At 38.2% G+C, this 22,293-nt stretch overlaps 3 protein-coding genes across 3 annotated transcripts; all 3 read left to right on the forward strand.

The window, feature by feature from the left end:
- Nucleotides 1–4,974: 4,974 nt before the first annotated feature.
- LOC145895379 (uncharacterized) lies at nucleotides 4,975–6,015 on the forward strand. The gene is made up of 5 exons (XM_082984183.1): nucleotides 4,975–5,086; nucleotides 5,149–5,350; nucleotides 5,500–5,669; nucleotides 5,721–5,792; nucleotides 5,873–6,015. Exons 1-5 carry the CDS (start codon nucleotides 5,028–5,030, stop codon nucleotides 5,901–5,903), a joined length of 534 nt encoding a protein of 177 aa, XP_082840309.1. The 5' UTR covers nucleotides 4,975–5,027; the 3' UTR covers nucleotides 5,904–6,015.
- A 1,125-nt stretch (nucleotides 6,016–7,140) lies between these two features.
- LOC145895454 (uncharacterized) lies at nucleotides 7,141–13,896 on the forward strand. The gene is made up of 24 exons (XM_082984263.1): nucleotides 7,141–7,159; nucleotides 7,389–7,503; nucleotides 7,642–7,763; nucleotides 7,901–8,066; nucleotides 8,335–8,500; nucleotides 8,581–8,715; nucleotides 8,929–9,076; nucleotides 9,132–9,315; nucleotides 9,927–10,086; nucleotides 10,197–10,397; nucleotides 10,846–11,007; nucleotides 11,213–11,419; nucleotides 11,478–11,585; nucleotides 11,643–11,716; nucleotides 11,785–11,965; nucleotides 12,012–12,110; nucleotides 12,170–12,291; nucleotides 12,365–12,488; nucleotides 12,553–12,708; nucleotides 12,796–12,971; nucleotides 13,034–13,235; nucleotides 13,387–13,556; nucleotides 13,618–13,689; nucleotides 13,770–13,896. Exons 2-24 carry the CDS (start codon nucleotides 7,466–7,468, stop codon nucleotides 13,798–13,800), a joined length of 3,204 nt encoding a protein of 1,067 aa, XP_082840389.1. The 5' UTR covers nucleotides 7,141–7,159; nucleotides 7,389–7,465; the 3' UTR covers nucleotides 13,801–13,896.
- An 883-nt stretch (nucleotides 13,897–14,779) lies between these two features.
- On the forward strand, nucleotides 14,780–21,475 carry LOC145895455 (uncharacterized). The gene is made up of 24 exons (XM_082984264.1): nucleotides 14,780–14,898; nucleotides 15,127–15,241; nucleotides 15,380–15,501; nucleotides 15,637–15,802; nucleotides 16,101–16,266; nucleotides 16,347–16,481; nucleotides 16,698–16,845; nucleotides 16,899–17,082; nucleotides 17,765–17,924; nucleotides 18,032–18,232; nucleotides 18,507–18,668; nucleotides 18,862–19,068; nucleotides 19,126–19,233; nucleotides 19,291–19,364; nucleotides 19,433–19,595; nucleotides 19,660–19,758; nucleotides 19,813–19,934; nucleotides 19,996–20,119; nucleotides 20,168–20,323; nucleotides 20,389–20,564; nucleotides 20,628–20,829; nucleotides 20,980–21,149; nucleotides 21,211–21,282; nucleotides 21,363–21,475. The coding sequence occupies exons 1-24, from the start codon at nucleotides 14,799–14,801 to the stop codon at nucleotides 21,391–21,393; spliced, it is 3,363 nt and encodes a 1,120-aa protein (XP_082840390.1). The 5' UTR covers nucleotides 14,780–14,798; the 3' UTR covers nucleotides 21,394–21,475.
- Nucleotides 21,476–22,293: the final 818 nt, after the last annotated feature.

Genomic DNA, 22,293 nt, shown 5'->3' on the forward strand with positions numbered 1-22,293 from the left:
CTCATCCAGATTTCTCAGTGCAGCTCGTTTTGAACGACGATCTTACCAGCTAAACAACTTGACAAGGCTTCCTTGGTGGTGTCTTGCTGGTAAGACCCTCATTCAAGGCAAGCTGTAAGTGATGCGTTCTAATAGACCGAAACACTGTGCGCTGTATGTCGCTTGTTTTTAGCCCTATAATTTGAAACAACTTAAATGAAAATTACGCTATTCGAGCTTGTTTCCTCAAACACGCAATGAAGTTCCTGGACGATTTTTCCCTTGTTTGCAGCCAAATTGGTTTTCATCATAATTGGGACAGCCGATGCATTCAAAGAGTTATAATCGAAATCATCCGATACTGCCCGTATATCGAAAGCAAACTGTAGGCTAAATAAAGTTGTGTAAATGTAGTCACATTAATAACAAAAAGAGGCCTACTTAGATTTGAAATTCCTCTGAAGTTGTTTGATAGATGGCAGATGACAATTTCTTTTTGCCATAGTTTTTATTAACTACAAAAACATGTTTCAGCACATGTTAATATACAAAATGGTAAGAATGAAATTTACCCGAACTGAATTGTCATAAACTGCGACTGGATTATCTGCAATATATCCAACAAATATTCCCACCACCGAAGAAAGAAAATCCAAGAAGTTGTTTTTTATCCTACTGTTTCTCTAAAAGCATTTGGAGTTTGACATCGTTACCGAGGCATTTTTGTTCTAATAAATCCTATCACTAAACATAGGAACAACAATTACCGCCTGTATTAAAACCGTGTTGCTTAGTAGATTGATATGAATCAGCTGTTGTCGCATTTTCAACTCAATTTGTTTTAGTGCCTTTCGGTAGAATTGCATCTTTTTCGTTAACTCGCGTCTTCGGAACTTGAATCTTCGTGAGTTAGTTTTGACAATTTCATCCACTGCGCTTGCAGTCATCTTTGCTGTGTTAAGATTTTGATCAATCTGAAGAGCAGTTTATTAAATCAACATAAGATTTTAGGGATTAAAGTTACCAAAAAGTGTTTCGACTCTATTGAATGAAATCTTTGCATTATCTTGTGACTTGAGAATTATTATTCTAGTCCATAGCTATATCTGACAATGCATCAAACTTTTAACTAAAGATTTTTTAGTTTGTTTGTTTATAGCAAAAACTTTGGTCGACATCTTTGTAGTACCATGTTGCACATCGTACACTATGAAGATGGAGAAGAAACATTTAATGTGTTTCAGTGTTTCAAAAACATGTAACGATAATGTGTTGAGTAACTTGCATATTTATGTGAACAGAGGTCATCGATGTTAGTGCAAAAGGATTAGATAAACAGATGATAAAAGTTTAAAGAAACTTCGTCGTTTATTGACATTAGTGTTATTTAAGCTAATGCATGCCGACATAACTTTTTGCGACTTACTGAATTAAGTACATTATTTAATGTTGATTCCAAATTTGTCCCAACATTTATAAGATCTCGGGTGCGCTTCTTTAAATATTTCCAGTCAGTATCTGGTGCGTAGTTTTTGTATTTCCATAATAATCAAATCCTTACTGGATGTACGTCGATAATTCGCTGGCCTGCGTTTAAAAGTACAGGAAAACGAAGACATATGAGTAATACCAGGGACCTCACGGTATACTCGACAACACAATGCATAAAAAATATTTACAGTGACTACTGTAACAAATACACGGCACCTACACAAAGCTACCTGGCGATAAAGCGGGTCGGTGGTGTGAGCCACTGCCAGAATAAAGTCAAATTTAGGTTTAGCATCTTCATTGTTGTTTCTCTGAAACAGCATTTCTCCTTCTCGCTGTATCATCCGCAAAAGTTCTGTGTCGTTGCCAAACAAACTCTTTAATGTGTATGAGTTGGTTTCATTTATGTTTGTGACCCCTGTTGATCCTTAACTTCCCTAGTATATAATATAAGGCAATTAGTAATAATATGATTAAAAACTAAAACCTAAACTGGCATGCACAGAATAATCATTCTTACCCTCTTCAAAACCTCAAACAACCTCATTCTTTAAAAGAAAAAATGTTAAATTTACCGTTTCATCTTGAAGCAGCAAAATCTAAATCGCTTATAAATTCGAAATAAAACAGCAATGTTTAACTTATATGACTTGATTAAAATCACCAATGTTGGTATTGGGTGAACTCTGAACCCATCCTGGCCATCGGCGTGCGTTAAACCTGTTCGGTGATTAGGACAATGAAGATGGCCCTTGTAAGTTCTACAGGTTGACATCCAGCCACAAGTCTTTATCCCTTGTGCACAACGACATCCACATCCTTCAAAACCACTTTTCCTAAACCAATCAACAAGAAAAGAAATAACAGTTACTCGGGAACTATTCTCTTTCTATTACCCCATACTACGTATTTACATGTCGTATAAAAATGTTTCCTGATCATTAATAATCTACTGCGTGATGTTACAAAGGTAACTCTCGATTAACTTTCAAACCCTTGTTGGAGAAAACGTGAAATTTATTTAGAAATTTAGTGATTGTACATATATTTATCGTATATTCATGGTTGGTTTTACCAGAAACTTATCTCCCTTACCCAGCTCGGCCAGCAAATCCATGTTGACTTGGGCTTCCAGACAGGCCAGCGCGCTGAGTCACATGTACTAAGCCGGAAATGTGCATGACTTGTATCACGGCATTTCCGGCGTCACCCCCAGGTTTGACTGAACTCCCACCTTTGTGACCATTGTGTCCTACTTCACCAGGATGTCCGGGCCCGCCTGAAATGTAAATCACCAGATGTACATTGTACACCGCAATAGGACTAGAAATTTATCAATTAAAGACCAAAAACATGTTTTAGTAGGTTTCTTATTGAATTACCGGCAAACTCTGTCTTATGTTGAATTAAGGTTTATTTATGACAAGGGCTCAATATAGAACTGAACCTAAACAATATTGCGTTACCTGGATAAAAAAGTGTCCTGCGTGTGCTGCATCCTTTTGCATTACGTACAGCACTTTTGCCGCGTAAGCCATTATTTCCCTGCCCTCCGCCTCCGCCGTCTTCTGGAGCCGTGCTGTTTGATCCCTGCAGAAGGATATTTTTTATCATTTTATTGTATACGCCTTGCGACCCCCATCAAAACGCAAGGTATGCAACATCACAGGATAAAGAATGTATGAAAAAAACTACCAGATGTAAATCGGAATACGCAAAAAAAGTAAATGCATATTTATGTATTGCAAAGTAAAGTTTAGAACAGGTCCCGTATATGCCTATTATTTAATACCTGTAAAATGATTCTAACATGTCCTTGTATTTCATACGCGAACAACTCCAAGTTTGTACCAGATAAACCAGCTTCATTATTTCTGCCGTGAGTATTGATGGCAGCTTTAGGAGAAATGCGACAACCGTAAGCAGAGCAACGCTTTGGTGCCTAAAAAGGTATTTACGTGGGTTTGATTTACGAAGCAAACTGGAGCTGTTCAAATAATGTATAAAAGGCAGCGTTAAACCAGACACAATCCCATCACCTCGTTAACCACTCGTCCGCTACGTTATTGTCTCTATAAAACCAACTTTGAAAACAAGCGCCGTTCCATCCGAAACTACTTCCCTTGCTCGAATGCTGATCTTTAGGAGGCCGTAAAATGGCTCCACGCTGCCATCGATGTAAAAAGTGTCACAACGTACATGGACTTGCATGGACACTCGTTGGGCAGAAGTTTGTTTCACAGGAAAATTTCTGCAACAATTGATTTTATTTTGAACAGCTCCTATCAATGTCAGCAACTAACGCACCAACAACCCATTACTTAGCTTTGAACATGTATCATTGGCATGAAACGGCACGTTCAGATGTATCAAGTCGTAAACTTACGTGTTTTCATCGAGGAGTCGGTAGAGTTGTGACGTATAAACGTCTCTTCCAAACACGTCATAAATGTTAGTGGATGTTTCGGTAAGAGTTGGTGCAAAAACTGCCATCGGTTCTCCCATTGAAACATTTTTGCTGCTTTGAGCGTCACCATGAACAGTGTTTTTGTCTGTTTTACATAAAAGTTTGACAGCAATCGCAGTATTCTTGCTTGATTGTTGCGTTATATTTTATATATTTTCCAAACCTTGTAAATATTTTCTTGCTGTCCAATAAAACCACAATAAGTCTCTAACTTCATGGCCGGTTTGTCTTGTGATTGTTGCAAAAAAGTAATTGTTCGTTACGCCCCTCACATTTACGCGAAACCTGTAAAAGTTTAACATGTAAAAACTCCATATTTAGTACGATTCCAATAGAAGTTTGATTGCCTAGGATCGCAAACAAGAGAATATGTTTTGTACATACCTTTCTGTTGCACCTCCTCTGGCCCAAGCATAAACCATGGGAGGACTTGAATACGGTTTTTTGAATTGAAATTTTATTTGTTTTCCCAACAAGTTTACTGCAACCTCATCACTACCTGCGTGAAACAGAAAGATCTTAGTATGTATTGAAAAGTGCAGAATGTTGGATTACCTGTCTCAAGTTGACAGCAGGCCAGGTGCAACAAAGACAATCCTATCAACATAAACACCCTCATCTGATGTTATTGATTGTTTTCTTGGCTGACAGAATGTAGGGTAAATGTCTTTTCGGCAAGAATTGCAACTGCCTACAACTGAACAATGAAAGCATACATTATATATCTTTCACTCTTGAAAAATGACCTTGTAGTTTACTACATGTCGTCCTCATTACAATCAACACCAAACTATTTTGTCCCGCCTGGGAGCCAGTATTCCAAAGCGAAACGCTAGTACTTTTTTTCTGCGCAAACATACATGTCAATTCGTGTATCACAACCTCTCTATTATTTCATATGCGAACATCTCCAAGTTTGTACCCGGTAAACAAGCTTCATTATTTCTGCATTGAGTATTGATGGCAGCTTTAGGAGGAATGCGACAACCATAAGCAGAGCAACGCTCCGGTGCTTAAAATAGGTATTTACATGGATATCGACCGAAACGATCAATTAACCACACGGTGCGGGAACTGCTTCAACGGGCGCATGATCGGTCTCTACATAGAAATCGTGGGTGACCGTCAAGCAAGAAACGTACCATCAAAGTATCGAATTTTTTAGCACTGATAAGAATCTGTGGTGAGTTGTCATGCAAATAATTTTGCAGAACCTACGTCATGGTGTCACACCAGGGGGACTCCCGGTTTTTGGTTCCCTTGGCTGATGACAACATCACATCGGTTACATTCCAGCAGACACCAGAAAGTGATGACTCGGGAAAGTTGATGTCGTTTGACTCCGCTCAATTACTCGAGTTGAGTGACATTGACGACGATGACTCAGCACTGGACGAAAAGTTTGCTGACGCTGTAAATATTTGTCTAATATATTTATGTACTATATCCATCACTAAAATGTAATGAGATATTCGTAATTGTTTGACATGCTTACTTCGATTCATTCGTGCTTGTTTATTTTACATGAAATGCCTTTCCATTGAATGTGTTGTGTGTACTAGGAGTACCAGTATTGCCAGGAGGACGGACCTGATTTTGCCGGAGTAAAGGCATGCAGAAGTCCATATACCACCTACGTAGTTACTCTACCCAAGTCGGAGGACTACGTTTGTCCAACTGATCTGACCGACTCCATTTCTGGATTGAATTGCCGGGACTTTGACTTCTCCAAGTAAAAAATAAGTACAAGGAATTGGAAAATCTTAATTTTTTGTATTTTTAGGTTGAATGAAATCCGGATCTACGTCAAAGTTACTTCCTGGAGTAATTACCCTCATGATACAAGAACGGCAAAGTAAGAGTGTAGAGCAGTTTTTCTGGAATTCAATTCCGGAATATATTATTCTTAGTAAAATGTTTTTTGATACTTTGCAGACTTTTATTTCATCAACGAAATAAGAAATGAATATACCGAAGCAAAATCTCTACTGTTGTTTGATGGTTGCTATATTGATTATATATGATCGCGTAAATTTATTAAACTGTATTGTAACTATATGCTCAGAATAAAAACATGTACCCACAATGTTTGGTAATGTTAAGTAGGTATTTAGAAGTTGGACTTTGCAATCCAAGAAACAAGATTGATAACGACATTAACAGTCGCTTCGTTGCGTAGATTTGCGTTACTTGTGTTAGTTGTCAGCAGGTTTTGCTTGCTACGGTTAATCATCAATGTGTACAAAATACAATTTAAGAGGTTAGCATGCCGTTTTCGTTAAATCGTGCTTCTGTGGCATTTTATTAACACAAATGGCATACCATAAAAAACAAAACAATCGTGGGCATCTGCAGAAGCAACTGAAACCTGGAGGTAACCTCGCACACCTAACATGCTAAAAAATCTTGAATGTTAGAGAATGAATAACGGTATAGGGTAGTTGCGTTAATGCCTTTTTCCCTTGCCAGAGTGAGTTTTGAGTGAGCTGCGATAAATGTAATCCCCACACAAACCAATTAGACATGGGTGTACGTTTGCCAAGACGAATAATTGCTGAAATATACGAATAAGTTGTAACATGCAGTTCCTTAGGAAATGAAAGTGAAAGCTTCAGAGTAAATGTCATCTACTGCGTCATAAAATTTGTCTCGGCTGTAAATTGGTGCAACTACTTCCTTGATGTTGCACAAAAAAGCAGAGCATTGCACAAGCGAACAGATTTCGTGCAAAGCAACTCACCCTTATTTACACATTCACAAAATATGTATGTCACATACAGTAATGTAGTGCAGGAATGTGGAAACAGGATTTAAACAATGGTTGAGGGTTATTCTACGGGTGAATTTTTGTTCAATCAGTCGAAAAAGTTAGGAGTTAGGAACATAACTCACGGTTTTATACATCTTTATTATAAACAAGATAGCCCATACAATAGTAGGGAACACTTCATACAGACGTTTGTACCATTTGCCGGTTCGCCTTCATTTCACATTGAAAATGGTTGTAGAAAACAATCGAAACGTCTGTATGAAGTTCTCTACTATTGTATGGGCTATCTTGTTTATATTAAAGACTGTAAGTGTTTCTAAAATTAAAAACCTCTGCAACACCACGATTTGTGATGTCTGTAAGCGAAATAAAATTTTGGAAAAAGTGTTTAACATTTTTTCTCCTATCTTTTGCTTGTTGGTGTCAAGTGGGATATTGCAGATCAGAAAAGGGTAAGTGAGACATACTTGTCATTTTAAATTTCCGTTTACTGTATAGTTTGCTGTATATACTGAAAAGCCCCGTCGTATATTTTTTGTTACGCTGTAATTTCTCTGAATGATAATCTACTGCTATTTACACACCGAAAAAGATTACTTTTGGCAGAAAAGAAATACACGAATCGACGGTCTAATATAAAGATACAGAATTAAAAATTGCCAAATATAATTATATGCATAGCAAGCCGTGTACTTTTTACGAGCTTGGAGAATTCCAACGTCAGATTTCGGTTTCGTCGACCGTTTCCCAATCCCCCGATGGTTTACGCTTGGGTCAGAGGAGCAATATCTGAAAGGTATTTAAATGTAAAAGTTTTAGTTGAGAATTAAGAAATCTGTCCTTTAAATGGCACTTGTTGTTTCAAAACTTGAAGAAACAATGTTATAGAGGACACCAAAAATTTTATGGATTTTTATTTCAACATTACATTTAGGTTTAGAGTGCAAATTCACCAAACAACAAACAGGCAATTCTTGGCGTCATTCACCACCATCGGCTCCCGTAGGAGAAGCACTCGTGTCATGTTTTATTGGACAGCAAAGGAACATGTACAAGGTACGGTGATAGAAAGGTTCAAAAGTGGGCTATAATGACCAGCACGCGAAAAAATATTTTACTTTATAATACATAAGTTACTAAGCATAAATTTTATTTGTACACATTGGGATGCACAGTTTTTTTGATACTTTTAGACAAGCAAACTCTTCTCGGACAGGCGGCGAATGTCGAACCGGTATCCTTCGGCCATCCGATCGCAGTATTTGCACCAACTCTCACTGAAGTATCCAACAACGTGTATGATGTGTTTGGGAGAGATGTTTATACCTCTCAACTATACAGACGGCTTCGAGAAAACACGTAGGCGGCATTTATGATCAATTGGGCATTAAAACGTGAAAGTCAATTCAAGCAAGCCAAAAATTAAAGCGATAGCGAGAATGGCAAATGACAGTGTACCGATGGTAGAGTATCGATGTGAGTTAATATTTATTATCGACATCTGTCGCTCTTGGTTTACATAGTTTATGAGTTAGTCCAACAAGAGTATGGCTATTTGCAAAACTCTACGTATAAAATCGGATAGGTTACGGATTTTCTACAACTCGATTTTTGTGGAGTTTTTTAGGAATTTTCCAGTAACCCGAACCCGAGATCAAAGTATGGTTGTTGAGATACGTGTTCGTTGCAACACATTCTACATTGATGGCAGCATAGAACCGTTTTACAGCGTCAAGCAGATGAGCGTTCGTGCACGGAAAGTTGTTTCTAATGGAGCTCCTCTTGTCTTTACGGTTTGTCAGCAAGATTTTTTTAGTTTTTCCTCCGTTTTGATGTGATTCACTTTTTGACACGTTTTATATTTGGTTCCTAGGCATCCCAGAGATGTTGTAATCCTTCGGCAGCGAATGTAAATACAAGAGGGAGGAACAGCGAGAGAGCAATACCGGGAACAGATTTGGAGATAATTGCTTACGAAATACAAGGAGACATTCGCATCAGTTTGAAAGTATTGGCGATTGGTTTTGTTTGTTCATTTTGGTATTAATGTTTCGATATTCTGAGTCGTGGGTGGTTGCACTTTTGTAAATCGCAACTACCTAAAGTAAAGGAACCAAATTCGCGTTTGTTGACTGAAGACATTTTATTGTAATTGAATTTGTCACAAAATAGCTCCTGGTAACCACAAAATGAAATAGCGTATTCGTTAAAAAACGTTTAGGGTTCTAATAGTACAAATCCTCAAGACGGCGGAAACGGTGGTATCGGTGACAGCGGATCAAACAAGGCAAACATAGCGGATTGCGATTTAGCCTGCCTGAGATCGAGATATAGTCATCCCTATTCAGTCCGTACATATGATGTCAAAGGTGATGCGTCCTGTTGGTATATATATGCGATAAACACACTTAGCTGTTTTTTTAGGTGAAACTGGGGGTGGTGGCCAAAGAGGATCCTACGGAAAAAGAGGAGGAGTTTTACTGCATCCTGGAGGCGATGCGGGTGATGCAACTTTTCAAACTCAACGCTTATCGGGTGTTGTGAAGTTGACCCAAGTCCCTGGATTTGCTGGACGTCCAGCCGCTCACGGACACGGAGGACCAGGAGGGTAATAGTTATCATCGTATTAATCCTACATTTGTTTGAAACTCGATACACGGTAAGTCGCACAACTAGAGCATAGGCTCCCAAACTTTTGAACCCAGTTTACCCAGTCTGGCAGCCTTGAAGACTAAATTTCCCCTCCCGTTTTATTTGTGAAAGCAAACAGAGGAATTTAAACCCAAACCTGAACGAAGTTGTATCATACTTAAACACACTGTAGTGAAGCAGGGAAATAACTAATATTTTTGGCGAAGCATGCCTTTAAAAACATCACGGCGTACAGAAAATGTTTCCAAATTTTTTTGTTCACAAAATTTACACCGTAGTATAAGTCAAATTTACCCACAAGGAGTATCCCGATTCAGAACCGTTGAGCTAGAGTAATACCAAATGGTCTGTGGTTAAGTCCATCATCCTTCCCAATATTTTCACACCCACAGGCTTCACGTGAGGTTGGATACAGAAATTCATTTGCGCTCCCAAATTTATAAAAATCCAATGGCACTTCAGAAGAGTGCGAGCCTTCAAAGACCATTCAGAAAAATCGTTTTATTTATTCGTTTTATTTTACCAGTTAAAGATGTTTTCAGGTCACTACATCACATGTAATTGCAGGCCGGGTGGAAATGGAGGTTGTGGATGCCTATGTTTTAAGCCAACTCATGTTTTGTTGCCGTTCCTAAGCATACCAGCGTGTCAATCCGCAAAGGGCCCTATTGGTTCACGCGGCCCCGACGGATATGATGGTTTTTTTGTGCATGGTATTCCCGAAGTGGTAAATTACTGACACATTTTGTTTCCGTTTAAATTAGAAAACTTGCAACACAGGACAATTAATTTATTTTTCATTGAATAAAGCTTCCTTATTTCAAATTTGCGATACAGGGTCAGCATGGTTCAACAGGGGCCAGTAATCTAAGAATAGTCAACTCCGTGAGCCAATGGTTTAGTGGTGACAGCGAACTCTTGTGGATGATAGAAAGAGAAGGAGAAATGCTTTTCAAGCGAAATAACAACAATGATGCCAAGCCAATATTTGAATTTATTGTGGATGTGGCAAACCCATCAAGTTCGGTTTACATTCAGGTATAGGCGTTCTACTGATCATTTGTTCGGTGGCGTGAAATAGCCTAAAATCAATATTGTTGTTTACATTTTACCCCTATTGTTGCATCCAAAGGTTGATTATAACCGATTCATAAAGTTAACTCAAAAACAATATTAAAAAACCTTAACAAACCCATCAAGTTCGGTTTACATTCAGGTAAAGGCGTTCTACTGATCATTTGTTCAGTGGCGTGAAATAGCCTAAAATCAATATTGTTGTTTACATTTTACCCCTATTGTTGCATCCAAAGGTTGATTATAACCTATTCATAAAGTTAACTCAGAAACAATATTAAAAAAAATTAACATTCCTGTAATCAAAACCGTGCATCGATTTTCTGGCGCCAATTTATTTTTGACGTCCCGTTTGCAAAAAAAGAAACAGTTAAAGAACCTTTTCTCACTTCATTTGTTTAAAACCCTACAGGCCAAGGAAATTTTAAGATATATAGAGCAAGGATTCGACTTTTATGGAAATTCGGAAAGATACGCTCCTGACAAGGATTGGACGTACTTGCAACAACGCACGCAAAACCTACTACAAGTAGGACAAAGCTTGGAAACCACGCATAACACCATTTTCAGATCGGTAAGACATAAACTAGCTTTTAGGTTAATATTATTGGGCAGCAACCGGTAAAAACATTGCAAATTTAGACATACTGCCGTAGCAACATTGAATTATTAAGATTTTAAATGGAAAAATAAGCATAACTGTGTGCCAGAACAAAACAACAGTTGCAAAAAGTATTTTTTCTTGAGCCCACTTAAAACGTAACCTTACGTAATTTCAGCTTACAGGAAGCCTGGATTCCGCGAGATCGGTTTTTAGTGTTGTCAATACGGTTGTTTTGACAAGTACACAAAAGCTTGCCTTGAGGAAAAACGAGTTAAGGAGTAAAACCACGCTCTACTTGGAAGCTCTTAAGCACATCGAGTTGACGATGAAACAACAAATGTCTCAGATCCAGAACCTAACCAATGTTGTTCTTGTAGAGGCTGTAAGTTTATTCATTGAAAAATATGTAACAATGCACAACAATTCGGGTAATTTTACAGCGAAACAACCAAAAAATCGATTTGTGGGATTTTCTTACGTCGATTGTGGGAATTGTCATTAGTGTTGGGGCAAAAAGTCCAATTGCTGTCTACGATAAATCAGTCGCGGTAAGAAATGCGTCAGTTTCATTTTTGAGCACTTTCCAAAGTTAACTTTATCACTAGTTCATCTCCATGATGAAGCAAAGAAATTGCGAACTTCCCGTAATTGAGCAATTACAAGACTTATTGAAAACAAAGTATGTTTCCATTCTTAATTAGTCTTATTAGCAATAAATCCAATAAAATGTTTCATGATGCTGTCAAGCCTCCAGTTTGCGTTTGACGCGCGAGCAATCGCCGATAATTTTGATTACAACACTTTGAATGCATCGGCTGTTCCGGTCATAATGAAAAGCAATTTGGCAAAGAACAGAGGAAAGATCATTCAGGAACTTCATTGCGTGTTTGAGGAAACAAGCTCGGAAAACGTAACAATCGCCTTCTCGGTCACTCACCAATAAATTCTTGCTGGTTATTTATCACTATATTTAGGCTTTGACACTGGATCGTGTTCTGAATGATTATTTTCGAGACGGAGATTTCCGAATTGATCTCATAGGAAAACTGATGAACATTGGAGCTCAAATTAAAGTGGGTTAATACTCAAGTATGATTACTTAGCAAGGGTTAATAAACTAAACGCTTTTTAGGAACTACAACACGATCAATATATTTTAATGGAAACGCAAAATTCAGCAAATCGAACATTGCTGGCTGCTAGTAACAACATCAATATAGATTCCAGACACTATTTTACAGATTTGCTGCTCAAGTGGGTGCAAATTATATACTGCCGAACTTACTGAACTTAACTGCACTGTTTAACTCGAACCCTTCAAAACCAGCTTGTACCAGCAACAGGAAAATACTATTATGAACTCCATATATGAACTCTCCAAATCTTACCAGTTCGAAAGCTTATGGAATTTTGATGCATTAAGAAAATTCTCACGTTCATTTAGTTCGAAGGTAAATAAATGCGAGCAAACCGAAGTTAAGAGAAACGAACTCCACAACTAATAATTTCTCACAGAATGTGATTTTGAATTCTGGGAGCCTGAATGGAATATTCCAGTTGAATCAAATCTTCCTTCAGCTTCAGAGAGACAGGGACAACTTCATGAACTACGCGGCTGTCTACGCCGGGCCTTCTTCTCACATTTTTCACGCTTACTGGGAATTTTTGGAAGTAAATCTTAACCTCCGAGACTTGCCTTAAGAACTATCCATCACCAATACCCTATTATAGTCCGTGCAATATTTTATAACTGATTAGACCACTCACCCCGCCGTCATTAACAAACTTCGATCAACTGGACAAACGACCATTACGTTGGATATCGACCCAAACGATCCATTGACCACACGGTGCGGGAACTGCTTCAACGGGCGCATGATCGGTCTCTACATAGAAATCGTGGGTGACCGTCAAGCAAGAAACGTACCATCAAAGTATACAATTTTTTAGCATTGATAAGAATCTGTGGTGAGTTGTCATGCAAATAATTTTGCAGAACCTACGTCATGGTGTCACACCAGGGGGACTCCCGGTTTTTGGTTCCCTTGGCTGATGACAACATCACATCGGTTACATTCCAGCAGACACCAGAAAGTGATGACTCGGGAAAGTTGATGTCGTTTGACTCCGCCCAATTACTCGAGTTGAGTGACATTGACGACGATGACTCAGCACTGGACGAAAAGTTTGCTGACGCTGTAAATATTTGTCTAATATATTTATGTACTTATATCCATCACTAAAATGTAATGAGATATTCGTAATTGTTTGACATGCTTACTTCGAATTATTCGTGATTGTTTATTTTACATAGAACACCTTTCCATTGAATATGTTGTGTGTACTTAGGAGTACCAGTATTGCCAGGAGGACGGACCTGATTTTGCCGGAGTAAAGGCATGCAAAAGTCCATATGCCACCTACGTAATTACCATACCAAGGTCGGAGGACTACGTTTGTCCAACTGATCTGAGCGACTCCATTTCTGGATTGAATTGCCGGGACTTTGACTTCTCCAAGTAAAAAATAATTTTGAAGTACAGAGAATTGGAAAATCTTATTTTTTTTGTTTTTTTTTAGATTGAATGAAATCCGGATCTACGTCAAAGTTACTTCCTGGAGTAATTACCCTCATGATACAAGAACGGCAAAGTAAGAGTGTGGTGCAGTTTTTCTGGAATTCAATTACGGAATATATTATTCTTACTAAAATGTTTGTTAATACTTTGCAGACTTTTATTTCATCAACGAAATAAGAAATGAATATACCGAAGGACAATTTCTACTGTTGTTTGATTGTTTCTATATTGATTATATATGATCGCATAAATTTATTAAACCGTATTGTAACTATATGCTAAAAATAAAAACATGTACCCTCAATGTTTGGTAATGTTAAGTAGATATTTCGTAGTTGGACTTTGCAATCCGTAAAACAAGATTGATAACGACATTAACAGTCGCTTCGTTGCGTAGATTTGCGTTACTTGCGTTAGTTGTCAGCAGGTTTTGCTTGCTACGGTTAATCATCAATGTGTACAAAATACAAAATTAAGAGGTTAGCATGCCGTTTTCATTAAATCGTTGGACTGTTTCTTCGGCATTTTTTTGACACAAATGGCATTCCATACAAAACAAAATACAAAATAAAGACGAATAATTGCTGATACATACGAATAAGTAGTAACATGCAGTTCCATAAGAAATGAAAGTGAAAGCTTCAGAGTAAATGTCATCTACTGCGTCATAAAATTTGTCTCGGCTGTAAATTGGTGCAACGACTTCCTTGATGTTGCACAAAAAAAGCAGAGCATTGCAGATTTCGCGCAAAGCAACTCACCCTTATTTACACATTCACAAAATATGTATGTCACATACAGTAATGTAGTGCAGGAATGTGTGTAACAATTGCGAATAAATAATATGGCTATCAAGTCGATTCAAACAATGGTTGAGGGTTAATCTACGGGTGAATTTTTTTTCAATCAGTTGAAAAAACAGGCTGTAAGTTAGGAACATAACTCACGGTTTCATACATCTTTAATATAAACAAGATAGCCAATACAATAGTAGGGAACACTTCATACGGACGTTTCGATTGTACCATTTGCCGGTTCCCCTTCATTTTACATTGAAAATGGTTGTAGAAAACAATCGAAACGTCTGTATGAAGTTCTCTACTATTGTATGGGCTATCTTGTTTATATTAAAGACTGTAAGTGTTTCTAGAATTAAAAACCTCTGCAACACCACGATTTGTGATGTCTGTAAGCGAAATGAAATTTTGGAAAAAGTGTTTAACGTTTTTTCTCCTATCTTTTGCTTGTTGGGTTCAAATAGGATATTGCAGATCGGAAAAGGGTAAGTGAGACATACTTGTCATTTTTAATTTCCGTTTACTGTATAGTTTGCTGTATATACTGATAAGCCCCGTCGTATATTTTTGTTACACTGTAATTTCTCTGAAAGATAATCTACTGGTATTGACACACCGAAAAAGATTACTTTTGGCAGAAAAGAAATACACCAATCGACGGTTTAATATAAAGATACAGAATTAAAAATTGCCAAATATAATTATATGCATAGCAAGCCGTGTACTTTTTACGAGCTTGGAGAATTCAAACGTCAGATTTCGGTTTCGTCGACCGTTTCCCAATCCCCCGATGGTTTACGCTTGGGTCAGAGGAGCAATATCAGAAAGGTATTTAAATGTAAAAGTTTTAGTTTTGAATTAAGAAATCTATCCTTTAAATGGCACTTGTTGTTTCAAAACTTGAAGAAACAATGTTATAGAAGACACAAAAAAATTTGTGGATTTTTGTTTCAACATTACATTTAGGTTTAGGGTGAAAATTCATCAAATAACAAACAGGCAATTCTTGGCGTCATTCACCACCATCGGCTCCCGTAGGAAAAGCACTCGTGTCATGTTTTATTGGACAGCAAAGGAACATGTGCAAGGTACGGTGATAGAAAGTTACAAAAGTGGGCTATAATGACCAGCACGCAAAAATATTTTACTTTATAATGCATAAGTTACTAAGCATAAATTTCAGTTGTACACATTGGGATGCACAGTTTTTTTGATACTTTTAGACAAGCAAACTCTTCTCGGACAGACGGCGAATGTCGAACCGGTATCCTTCGGCCATCCGATCTCAGTATTTGCACCAACTCTCACTGAAGTATCCAACAACGTGTATGATGTGTTTGGAAGAGATGTTTATACCTCTCAACTATACAGACGGCTCCGAGAAAACACGTAGGTTGCATTTATGATCAATTGGTGGCTTTAAACCTTGATGGGCATTAAAACGTGAAAGTCAATTCAAGCAAGCCAAAACTTAAAGCGATAGTAAGAATGGCAAATGACAGTGTACCGATGGAAAAGTATTGATGTGAGTTAAGATTCATTATCGGCCTCTGTCGCTCTTGGTTTACATAGTTTATGAGTTGGTCCAACAAGGGTATATGGCGTATATTTGCAAAACTCTACGTATGCAATCGGATAGGTCAAGGATTTTCTAAAACTCGATATGGATTCTTGTTTTGGTTTCCAGGAATTTTCCAGTAACCCGAACCCGAGATCAAAGTATGGTACTTGAGATACGTGTTCGTTGCAACACATTCTACATTGATGGCAGCATAGAACCGTTTTACGGCGTCAAGCAGATGAGCGTTCGTGCACGGAAAGTTGTTTCTAATGGAGCTCCTCTTGCCTTTACGGTTTGTCAGCAAGATTTTTTGTTTTTCTTCCATGTTTGATGTGATTTTACTTTTTGTCATGCTTTATATTTGATTCTTAGGCATCCCAGAGATGTTGTAACCCTTCGGCAGCGAATGTAAATACAAGAGGGAGGAACAGTGAGAGAGCAATACCGGGAACAGATTTGGAGATAATTGCTTACGAAGTACAAGGAGACATTCGCATCAGTTTGAAAGTAATGGCGATTGGTTTTGTTTGTTGGTTTGGGTATTCATGCTTCGATATTCTGAGTCGTGTGTGGTTGCACTTTTGTAAATCACAACTACGTAAAGTAAAGGAACCAAATTCGCGTTTGTTGACTGAAGACATTTCACTGCAATTGAGTTTTTCATTATAAATTAGCTCCTGGTAACCACAAAACGAAATAAGGTATTCGTTAAAAAACGTTTAGGGTTCTAATAGTACAAATCCCCAAGACGGCGGAAACGGTGGTATCGGTGACAGCGGATCAAACAAGGCAAACATAGCGGATTGCGATTCAGCCTGCATGAGATCGAGATATAGTCATCACTATTCAGTCCGTAGATATAATGTCAAAGGTGATGCGTCCTGTTGGTATGTATATGCGATAAACACACTTCTGTTTTTTTAGGTGAAACTGGGGGTGGTGGCCAAAGAGGATCCTACGGTAAAAGAGGAGGAGTTTCACTGCACCCTGGAGGCGATGCGGGTGATGCAACTTTTCAAACTCAACGCTTATCGGGTGTTGTGAAGTTGACCCAAGTCCCTGGATTTGCTGGACGTCCAGCCTCTCACGGCCACGGTGGGCCAGGAGGGTAATAGTTATCATCCTATTAATTATACATTTGTCTGTAACACGATAAGCTGCACAACTAGAACATAGGCTCCCAACCTTTTGAACTCAGTTTACAACCTGGCAGTCATGAAGGCCAAATTTCCCCTCCCGTTTTATTTGTGAAAGTAAACAGAGGAATTTAAACCCAAACCCGAACGAAGTTGTATCATACTCAAAAACACTGTAGTGAAGCAGGGAAATAACTAATAGTTTTAAGGAGCATTTTAAGACTTTTTAAAAAGTACACGGCGCACAGAAAAGGTCTTCAATTTTTTTGTTTACAAAAATTTGCACCATAGTTAAGTCAAATTTACCCACAAGGAGTAAATTTTATCCCGATTCAGAAGCGTTGAGATAGAATATTACCAAATGGTCAGTGACGGGTGTTGATGAAGTGGTTAAGTCCATCATCCTTCCCAATATTTTCACACCCACCGGCTTCACGTGAGGTTTGACACAGATATTCATTTGCGCTCCCAAATTTATAAAAATCCCATGGCATGGCATAGAATAGTGCGGGCCTTCAAACACCATTTAGAAAAGTCGTTTTATTTTTTTAGTTATTTTCCTAGTTAAAGATGATGGGATTTTTGCGAATACATCACATAGAAAACCCAAACCTGAATGAAGTTTTCAGGTCACTACATCACATGTAATTGCAGGCCGGGTGGAAATGGAGGTTGCGGATGCCGATGTTTAGAGCCTAGTCATGTTTTGTTGCCGTTCCTAAGCCTACCATCGTGTCAATCTGCAAAGGGCCCTATTGGTTCACGCGGCCCCGACGGATATGATGGTTTTTTTGTGCATGGTATTCCCGAAGTGGTAAGTTACTGACACATTTTGTTTCAGTTTAAATTAGAAAACTTGCAACACGGGACAATTTATTTTTTATTGAATACAGCTTCCTTATTTCAAAATTTGCTATACAGGGTCAGCAAGGTTCAACAGGTGTCAGTAATCTGAGAATAGTCAACTCCGTGAGCCAATGGTTTAGTGGTGACAGCGAACTCCTGTGGATGATTGAGCGAGAAGGGGAAATGCTTTTTAAGCGAAATAACAACAAAGATGCCAAGCCAATATTTGAATTTATTGTGGATGTGGCAAACCCATCAAGTTCGGTTTACATTCAGGTACAGGCATTTTTGCTGATCATTTGTTCAGTGTCGTGAAATAGCCTAAATTCAATATTGTTGCTTACATTTACCTCTATTGTTGCATCCAAAGGTTGATTTTAACCGATTCATAAGGTTAACTAACTCACTGAGACAACATTAAAAAGAAATTAACATTTCTGTAATCAAAACCGTGCATCGATTTTCTGGCGCCAGTGTATTTTTGACGTCCCATTTGCAAAAAAAACAGTTAAAGAACCTTTTCTCACTTCATTTGTTTAAAACCATACAGGCCAATGAAGTTTTAAGATATATTGAGCAAGGATTTGACTTTTACGGAAATTCGAAAAGATACGCTCCAGACAAGGATTGGACGTACTTGCAACAACGCACGCAAAACTTACTACAAGTAGGACAGAGCTTGGAAACCACATATAACACCATTTTCAGATCGGTAAGACATAAACTAACTTTTAGGTTGATATTATTGGGCAGCAACCGGTAAAAACATTGCAAATTTTGACATACTGCCGTTGCAACATTCAATTACTGGTATTTTAAATAGGAAACCAAGCATGTGCAAAACAACACTTGCAAAAAGTATTTTTTCTTATGCCCACTTAAAACATAACCTTTCGTAATTACAGCTTACAGGAAGCCTGGATTCCGCGAGATCGGTTTTTAGTATTGTTAATACGGTTGTTTTGACAAGTACACAAAAGCTTGCCTTGAGGAAAAACGAGTTGAGGAGTAAAACCACGCTCTACTTGGAAGCTCTTAAACACATCGAGTTGACGATGAAACAACAAATGTCTCAGATCCAGAACCTAACCAATGTTGTTCTTGTAGAGGCTGTAAGTTTGTACATTAAAAATATGTAACAATGCACAACAATTCGGTTAATTTTACAGCGAAACAACCAAAAGATCGATTTGTGGGATTTTCTCACGTCGATTGTGGGAATTGTTATTAGTGCTGGGGCAAAAAGTCCAATTGCTGTTTACAGTAAATCAGTCGAGGTAAGAAATGCGTCAGTTTCATTTTTGAGCACTTTCCAAAGTTAACTTTATCACCAGTTCATCTCCATGCTGAAGCAAAAAAATTGCGAACTTCCCGTAATTGAACAACTGCAAGACTCATTGAAGACAAAGTATGTTTCCATTCTTAATTATTCTTATTAGCAATAAATCCAATGAAATGTATCATATTGCTGTCAAGCCTCCAGTTTGCGTTTGACTCGCGAGCAATCGCCGATAATTTTGATTACAACACTTTGAATGCATCGGCTGTTCCGGTCATAATGAAAAGCAATTTGGCAAAGAACAGAGGAAAGATCATTCAGGAACTTCATTGCGTGTTTGAGGAAACAAGCTCTGAAAACGTAACAATCGCCTTCTCGGTCACTCACCATTAAATTCTTGCTGGTTATTTATCACTATATTTAGGCTTTGACACTCGATCGTGTTCTAAATGATTATTTTCGAGACGGAGCTTTCCGAGTTGATCTTATAGGAAAACTGATGAACATGGGCGCTGAAATGAAAGTAGGACAGTTATAAAGTGCTACAAAAGGTCTTAAAACCAATTAATTTTTCCAGGAAATAGGACATGATCAACACATTTTAATGGAAACGCAAAATTCAGCTAATCAAACATTGCTGGCTGCTCGTAACAACATCAATATAGAGTCAAAGCGCTATCTTACAGACTTACTGCTCAAGTAGGTGCATGGTAATGGTATTGCAGCTACACAACACACTCTTTGCACTTTTCACAAACAGCTTGTACCAGCAACAGGAAAATGCTATCATGAACTCCATATATGATCTTTCCAAGTCTTACCAGTTCGAAAGCTTGTGGAATTTTGATGCTTTGGGAAAATTTTCACTTTCATTTAGTACCAAAGTAAGAAACCAAAGACTTGATTTAAGCAAAACAACATTTTTTTTGCAGAACGTAGTTTTGAATTCTGGGAGCCTAAACGGGGTGTTCCAGTTGAATCAAATTTACCAGAGGCTTTTAAGAGAAAGGAACAATTTCATCAACTATGCAACAGCATACGCCGGGCCTTCTTCTCATATTTTCCACGCGTTCTGGGAATTTTCGGAAGTGAGCAAGTGACAACATACCTAATGTCGTACGTGCACCAACACGCACTCTTTCAATGCGTATAGACCACTCACCCCGCCGTCATCAATAAACTTCGATCAACTGGACAAACGACAATTACGTTGGATATCGACCCAAACGATCCATTGACCACACGCTGCGGGAACTGCTACAACGGGCGCATGATCGGTCTCTACATAGAAATCGTGGGTGACCGTCAAGCAAGAAACGTACCATCAAAGTATACAGATATTTAGCATTGATAAGAATCTGTGGTGAGTTGCGTCGCAATTAATTTGTGCAGAACTTTCGTCATGGTGTCACACCAGGGGGATTCCCGGTTTTTGGTTCCCTTGGGTGATGACAACATCAAGTCGGTTACATTCCAGCAGACACCAGAAAGTGATAAATCGGGAAAGTTGATGTCGTTTGACTCCGCCCAAATACTGGAGTTGAATGACATTGACGACGATGACTCAGCACTGGACGAAAAGTTTGCTGACGCTGTAAATATTAGTCTAATATATTTATGTGCTATATCCATCATTAAAATGTGATGATATATGCGTGATTGTTTGCCATGCTTACTTCGAATTATTCGTGCTTGTTTATTTTACATAGAATACCTTTGCATTGAATGTGTTGTGTGTACTTAGGAGTACCAGTATTGCCAGGAGGACGGACCTGATTTTGCCGGAGTAAAGGCATGCAGAAGTCCATATGCCACCTACGTAATTACTATACCCAAGTCGGAGGACTACGTTTGTCCAACTGATCTGAGCGACTCCATTTCTGGATTGAATTGCCGGGACTTTGATTTCTCCAAGTAAAAAATAATTTTAAAGCACAGAGAATTGGAAAATCTTATTTCTTTGTTTTTTTTTTAGATTGAATGAAATCCGGATCTACGTCAAAGTTACTTCCTGGAGTAATTACCCTCATGATACAAGAACGGCAGAGTAAGAGTGTGGTGCAGTTTTTCTGCAATTCAATTACCGAATATATTATTCTTAGTAAAATGTTTGTTGATACTTTGCAGACTTTTATTTCATCAACGAAATAAGAAATGAATATACCGAAGCAAAATTTATACTGTTGTTTGATTGTTGCTATATTGATTATATATGATCGCGTAAATTTATTAAACCGTATTGTAACTATATGCTCAAAATAAAAACATGTATCCTCAATGTTTGGTAATGTGAAGTTGGTATTTCGAAGTTGGACTTTGCAATCCAAGAAACAAGATTGATATCGACATTAACAGTCGTTTCGTTGCGTAGATTTGCGTTACTAGTGTTAGTTGTCAGCAGGTTTTGCTTGCTACGGTTAATCATTAATGTGTACAAAATACAAATTAAGAGGTTAGCAAGCCGTTTTCGTTAAATCGTTGCAGTGCTTCTGTGGCATTTTATTTACACAAATGGCATACCATAAAAAAACAAAACGATAATAGACATCTGCGGAAGTAATTGAAACCTGGAGGTAACCTCACACACCTGACATGCTGAAAAATCTTGAATGTTAGGGAATGAATAACTGTATAGGGTAGTTGCGTTAATGCCTTTTTCCCTTGCCAGAGTGAGTTTTGAGTGAGCTGCGATAAATGTAATCCCCACACAAACCAATTAGGCATGGGTGTACGTTTGCAAAGACGAATAATTACTGAAATATAAGACAAGCATATAGTCATAGATCAGAGACAGACACGACAAACTGAAGAAATTGAATTATGTTAGGCACTGAATATTGTCGAAAGCAACGGCGTCTGAGCCATCTAATGCAGGAACTTGCGCAAGTGAGATCGAATTTATATTTTCTCTCGAAGTGCAAGGAAGAGAACATGATACCTAGAGGCATCAGAGTAACCAATCCGTTAAAACACACCTTCAACACTGAGCGGTCGCAACAGCTGTGCAGAAAAGTCTCTGTTAAACTGCGAAACCACCTGCTAAGAATTATGTACAGCA

The sequence above is a fragment of the Ascidia mentula genome, chromosome 3 (genome assembly GCF_947561715.1).
Source record: "Ascidia mentula chromosome 3, kaAscMent1.1, whole genome shotgun sequence".
NCBI lineage: Eukaryota > Metazoa > Chordata > Ascidiacea > Phlebobranchia > Ascidiidae > Ascidia > Ascidia mentula.

Coding starts and splice junctions, on each gene's coding strand:
- LOC145895455 (XM_082984264.1), top strand. CDS start 14,799: ATGTCTGTAAGCGAAATGAAATTTTGGAAAAAGTGTTTAACGTTTTTT. Junction 17,925..18,031: donor TGCATGGTATTCCCGAAGTG/GTAAGTTACTGA, acceptor TTTGCTATACAG/GGTCAGCAAGGTTCAACAGG. Junction 20,120..20,167: donor CACTTTCATTTAGTACCAAA/GTAAGAAACCAA, acceptor TTTTTTTTGCAG/AACGTAGTTTTGAATTCTGG.
- LOC145895454 (XM_082984263.1), top strand. CDS start 7,466: ATGGTTTACGCTTGGGTCAGAGGAGCAATATCTGAAAG. Junction 11,420..11,477: donor ATGTTGTTCTTGTAGAGGCT/GTAAGTTTATTC, acceptor GTAATTTTACAG/CGAAACAACCAAAAAATCGA. Junction 12,292..12,364: donor TTTACAGATTTGCTGCTCAA/GTGGGTGCAAAT, acceptor CTTCAAAACCAG/CTTGTACCAGCAACAGGAAA.
- LOC145895379 (XM_082984183.1), top strand. CDS start 5,028: ATGATCGGTCTCTACATAGAAATCGTGGGTGACCGTCAAGCAAGAAAC. Junction 5,670..5,720: donor CGGGACTTTGACTTCTCCAA/GTAAAAAATAAG, acceptor TTGTATTTTTAG/GTTGAATGAAATCCGGATCT. Junction 5,793..5,872: donor CATGATACAAGAACGGCAAA/GTAAGAGTGTAG, acceptor GATACTTTGCAG/ACTTTTATTTCATCAACGAA.